At 33.2% G+C, this 5,488-nt stretch overlaps 1 protein-coding gene across 1 annotated transcript; it reads left to right on the top strand.

The window, feature by feature from the left end:
- Positions 1-391: 391 nt before the first annotated feature.
- Positions 392-4,720, top strand: LOC108993591 (GDSL esterase/lipase LTL1-like). Its single transcript, XM_018968578.2, has 5 exons — positions 392-714; positions 812-939; positions 1,310-1,552; positions 2,425-2,677; positions 4,213-4,720. The coding sequence occupies exons 1-5, from the start codon at positions 483-485 to the stop codon at positions 4,443-4,445; spliced, it is 1,089 nt and encodes a 362-aa protein (XP_018824123.2). The 5' UTR covers positions 392-482; the 3' UTR covers positions 4,446-4,720.
- The last annotated feature ends 768 nt before the right edge of the window (positions 4,721-5,488 follow it).

Below are 5,488 nucleotides of genomic sequence, written 5' to 3'. Positions count from 1 at the left end.
GCAGCCTAAAGAAAAATTTTGTCAACTTTTTGAGACACGGAATAAAGAAGGCAAAAATCAGACGCGTATGGAGTGCCCAAGCTCCTGCATGCTAGCTCGTTCTTATCCCCAGAGCATATATATGATCGATCACATGTATCCATTAATGGAAATTCTGAACATGCACGTACGTTGCTAAGCCGGACTAATCAAGGCCATGGTGGAAAAGTTGAAATGCTAAATTTAATTTCCCATAAAGATACTGGAGCTACCCTTACTATCCCCCTTATTTTATATCATGTACGTATATATGGTGGTCCTGTACGTTCCCCCATCGATGGTAGTAGAAGGAATTTATTGTGATTTGAATAATTGACCTCATGTGTATGAATTTTATTATATAAAGCTAACACTGGCACTCATGATTCATTGACACGAGCCTCCAGCCGGCCAGTAGCAACTCTGAGATCTAACGTAACGTCGTTAACGATCTCGATCGATCTATGGACACCCTTCTGGTTTTTCTTTCATGTTTGGTAACAGCATTGAGCAGCATTTCGTCTCAAGCTGAGGCTCGTGCTTTCTTTGTTTTCGGAGATTCACTTGTCGATAATGGCAACAATGACTACCTTGCCACCACTGCCCGTGCTGACTCTTACCCTTATGGCATTGACTATCCAACACGCAGAGCCACTGGTCGCTTTTCCAATGGCCTTAACATCCCTGATCTCATCAGTATGTATGCGTGCTTTTCGGTTTACTTCACTCAGCTACCTGTTTCTTGTTTTCAACAGATTTATGTTTTTTTTTAATCTGTAAATATCATTTTCAGGTGAGAAGATTGGCTCGGAGCCCACATTGCCATACTTGAGCCCTCAGCTCACCGGACAGAATCTACTAGTGGGTGCTAACTTTGCTTCTGCTGGGATTGGAATTCTCAACGACACAGGAGTCCAATTTGTGAGTCCACTTTATGTTGTTGGGATTTAGATTCTCTATATATAGTTATTGATGGAACTCTAAAATCTAGAGAACTGGGAGAAAAACAGATACATAAAATGGACCCCATAGTCACTTCAAGAAATATGGTCTTTTTCCACAAATTTTTTTTTTCAAGATATACCATCGTAGCAAAAAATTAGCTGATGACACGAAAGTTGTTCAAGGAAAAAAAGAACAAACCTTTTATCACGAGATCACGTCGGCAAGTAAACTTTTGTGGGAAAAAATTCTTTGGACAATAATGTCATAGAGTTATTCTATTCTTAAGTAGAAATGCTCTATAATTGATGTACGTGTTCTAATAAATTGTATCTTCAAATATTTGCAGCTAAACATTATACGAATATCCCAACAACTGGCCTACTTTCAGCAGTACCAGCAACGTGTGAGCGCTCTTATCGGACCTGAGCAAACTCGACGGCTTGTAAATGAGGCGCTCGTCCTCATTACCCTCGGAGGCAACGATTTCGTGAACAACTATTACTTGGTGCCTTACTCTGCAAGATCTCGTCAATTTGCACTCCCCAACTACGTTGTCTATCTCATTTCAGAGTACCGGAAAATTCTAGTGGTAAGCAACTCGATCATGATGCTAGCTCATGAGAATCATTAATGCTGCAAATTTAAATTAATTGTACATTAATTCACTCTGGTTAGATATGGCTATAAACCTACTTTGATGAAAAAACTTCGTGGGTGCAAGTTCCTGCATTCACGTACAAATTAAGTTCTTATATATATTATTATTAAAAAAAAATGTTTTTATATATATTAAGAGAAATGATAGTCATATATTAAATTTAATATCTCCTTCATTATATATAGCATCACTCATGTATTAATTATAGATTTCACTTTCCAGTTAGATTTGGGGCGCCAAAAGTCCCATTACTTTCATATGAATGTACGTACGTAGTGTCGACATTGAATTTAATGCACTTAGTTAATTTGTAAGACCATTATAAATTGCATAGCACCAGACCAGTCACAAGAAAGTTGGGAGAGAATAATGATGAAGTGGGGACATGTTTATGCACCATTTATGGTAGAAATTAGATTAATCCCAGTTATGATAAGACATTATTTTGTTATTTTTCCGCATTTTTATTCAGAAAAATCACATATTTTTTAAGTAGTGTGAAGAATATAAATCTTATGTGTAGCATAATTCTTTCATTAATACTTTCATATTGGAGATCATGCATGTATATATATATATTAGTATATAAAAAGATTTTATGCTCGTATTTCAGGATAAGAAAAACGAATATATATGAAGAATTATTTACGACAATAATAATTATTTGTGATGAAAATAAATTTATTTTAACAAAAAAAAATTATAACTTTGTAATAAATAACTTACAACAAATAAACATTTTTACTATTTTCTTGAACTGAGCTAATTATGGTTTGTGGTATATATGAAATACGTACATGCAGAGATTATACGAGTTGGGAGCACGGAGGGTTTTGGTGACAGGTACGGGACCAATAGGATGTGTACCAGCAGAATTGGCATTGCACAGCAGAAATGGGGAGTGCGCGGTCGAGATTCAACGAGCTGCCAACTTGTTCAATCCCCAACTCGATCAACTCATCATTCAACTAAACTCCGAGATTGGTTCTGATGTCTTTGTTACCGCAAATGCCTTCGAAATGCACCTCGATTTTATCAGTGATCCTCAAGCTTATGGTACGTACGTACGTACTTGATCGACAAACTGCACATGCATGCATCAATTTCTTCCATTTTGCTTCTATTTTTTTAAAACTTTCCGGCAAAATATATAATTTACATGATGAATTAAGCTGGTATTAATCCTAAAAATTAATCAGGTGATCAGACATAGATAAGAACACGTTTCACACACTTCAAAATATGAGGATATTATGAGGGTTGCTGGAAAAAAGTTATATGGGAATTAAATTTTGCGACAGTACTTTGGTTCGCATGGCCGGATGCTTAATTTGTTTGTTTTAACGGATTTATTATGCATCTATCACTATTTATTTTTATATTTTATATTTATAATTTTTTTATAAAATACGAAAATATTTTTTATAAATATGAAGATATTTTTTACAGGATGTAAAATATAAAATGATGAATATATAGTGGTGAGAAGAATTTTTCTTTTTTCAAAATCCATTAATCTCAAATGCATGAATGCTGAAACGCATTTCAAAATAGGTAGATACAACCACCGCTCTGGTGGTTTGGTAAGCAGATAAAGATATTGAAAACGCAATTAATTATCACGGGCCCGCTGGAAGTAAATGTTGCATTAAAAAGGCCTGCATGCAAGATAAGAATAGTTTTTGCATAGCTGTGTGATTCTTTAAAGACTACAGGATATATATATATATATATATATATATATATCTACCGCCGATGGATTCAGATTTAAAGTAGTTATTTGAATCCAAACACATGATTTTAGATGATAAATATTATATGAGCATTATTTTATTCTACTTTTTATTGTATGTAAGCCAAACACATTTTAGAATATATATATATCATGTAGCTTCAATAATATTTAAGGTTATGTAGAACTTTCAAATAGCATGAAATCTACATGAGTGTCCATCTGTTGATATTTGATATATCACCCAATTAGTCAAACAATTGGAGAATTTTTCATTCGGTTCTGTGTTTGGGCGACAGTTTTTTAGATTTTCTATACTGTTTTCCATGCCCATCTTTTGTTTTTTTTTAATAATACTCCCTGTGGTGTTTATTTTTCTATTTTCAAAATTCTTCAAATAAAACTTACCCTGTTTGCAAAACTTCAATATAATGGAAAGCAAAGGGTCTTCCTGATGATCTGTCGCGGAAGGCTGGTTTTAGTTCTCTATTTTTTCCAAGTTAACAATAAAATGTATATGGGTACGTAAGAAAATATGAACTAAACAACCCTTTCAGCAAAGTAAGCTTTTCACACACACACACACACACATATATATATATATATATATATATATAAAATATTTTATTAGCCACACAAGAATTATAAAAAAATAAATTCATAAACTAACGTGACTTGATGTGGTGCATCAGATTAATATAAAATTATTTTTATTGTAAAGTAAATTTAATGGATTTCATGAAACTATGTCACATTATAGATTTAGTACTTTTATATAATCTTTTTATATATGTAACAGTTATATATATATATATATATATATATGTATCTCATGATTATCATGCATGGTTTGGGGCAGGATTTATCACATCAAAGGTAGCATGCTGCGGGCAAGGACCGTACAATGGGATAGGACTATGCACGCCAGCCTCCAATCTGTGCCCAAACAGAGATCTGTTTGCGTTTTGGGATCCATTCCATCCATCTGAAAAGGCCAACAGACTTATCGTAGATACCTTCATGACTGGATCCACCAAGTACATGAACCCCATGAATCTAAGCACCATTATAGCATTGGACTCCAGGACCTGACCTTAATCTTCCATGCATCATCTGCTCTTATAAACATTAATTTCTTCATTCTTAGTTAAGCAGTAGTTATTGTTTTTCTTATGGTCCTGATCATGAAAACTTTCTTGTCGATCCGATTAATTATTGGCATTTGCTAATAAATTAATCCTAAATGCTACTCTTAATTATATGCCCTGTGAAACCATGTTAGCAGCTTATTAATTGCCTACCCCATTACATGTCACACTCTCTTCCTACTTAAATTTTGGAACTTTGATAAACTATATATTGATCTAGAATGCAAGTCAAGGTCATTCTGTTCTTAGCTTCTATATAAGAAATCCATTATGTATGCTTGCCATTTTGTGGCTCCAAGATTAACGTATCTGCGATTGCTTTCTGCATTTGGATTTCCCACCATGGAGATTAATTAATTTGTTTCTTTAAATCAAGTACTAGTAATTCGCACTCTAAAGATAAACGACCATGATTCCTCCTTAATTTTAACTAAGATTAATATTACCTACTATGCCTTTTACTATTATCTTTCAATCATTAAACAATCATTCCATGATGTGGCTTTCAATCTTGTTCGATTATACAGATAAGATGAGATGAGAAATTTGTAAATAATAGTGAGGCAATTTGTGAATAGTAGTGAAATGATTTGAGTTAAGATTTTTATAGGATTTTGAGAAATGAGAGATAACTAATTTGAATAAAAAATTATAAAGTTAAAAGAGTGGTAGAATATTATTTTTTAATATTATTTTTATTTTGAGATTTGAAAAAATTGAATTATTTTTTATATTTTGTTTGAAAATTTGGAAAAATATAATGATTAGATGAAAAAGTTGAAAAATACTATAAAATTAGATGTTACCAATTCGTCACAAGAATTCAAATGCTACCCATTCTAACAAGGCCGCCCACCTCATGAGCATGCGTAATAGCTATTGCTGTAAAAAGCACCCAATGGTTACCATGTTACAACATTTCCGAGCTTGGGTGAAATTGTTTAATTTGATACCAAATAAGAATCATCTCTAAAACATTAATTCTAT

The sequence above is a fragment of the Juglans regia genome, chromosome 11 (genome assembly GCF_001411555.2).
Source record: "Juglans regia cultivar Chandler chromosome 11, Walnut 2.0, whole genome shotgun sequence".
In the NCBI taxonomy this organism is placed as follows: domain Eukaryota; kingdom Viridiplantae; phylum Streptophyta; class Magnoliopsida; order Fagales; family Juglandaceae; genus Juglans; species Juglans regia.
This window is presented reverse-complemented; position numbering and strand designations above follow the sequence as displayed.

Excerpts from the sequence above, each read along its gene's own strand:
- LOC108993591 (XM_018968578.2), top strand. The coding sequence starts at position 483 with ATGGACACCCTTCTGGTTTTTCTTTCATGTTTGGTAACAGCATTGAGC. Across the intron at positions 715-811 it reads TAACATCCCTGATCTCATCA|GTGAGAAGATTGGCTCGGAG; the intron begins GTATGTATGCGT and ends TATCATTTTCAG. Across the intron at positions 1,553-2,424 it reads AGTACCGGAAAATTCTAGTG|AGATTATACGAGTTGGGAGC; the intron begins GTAAGCAACTCG and ends ACGTACATGCAG.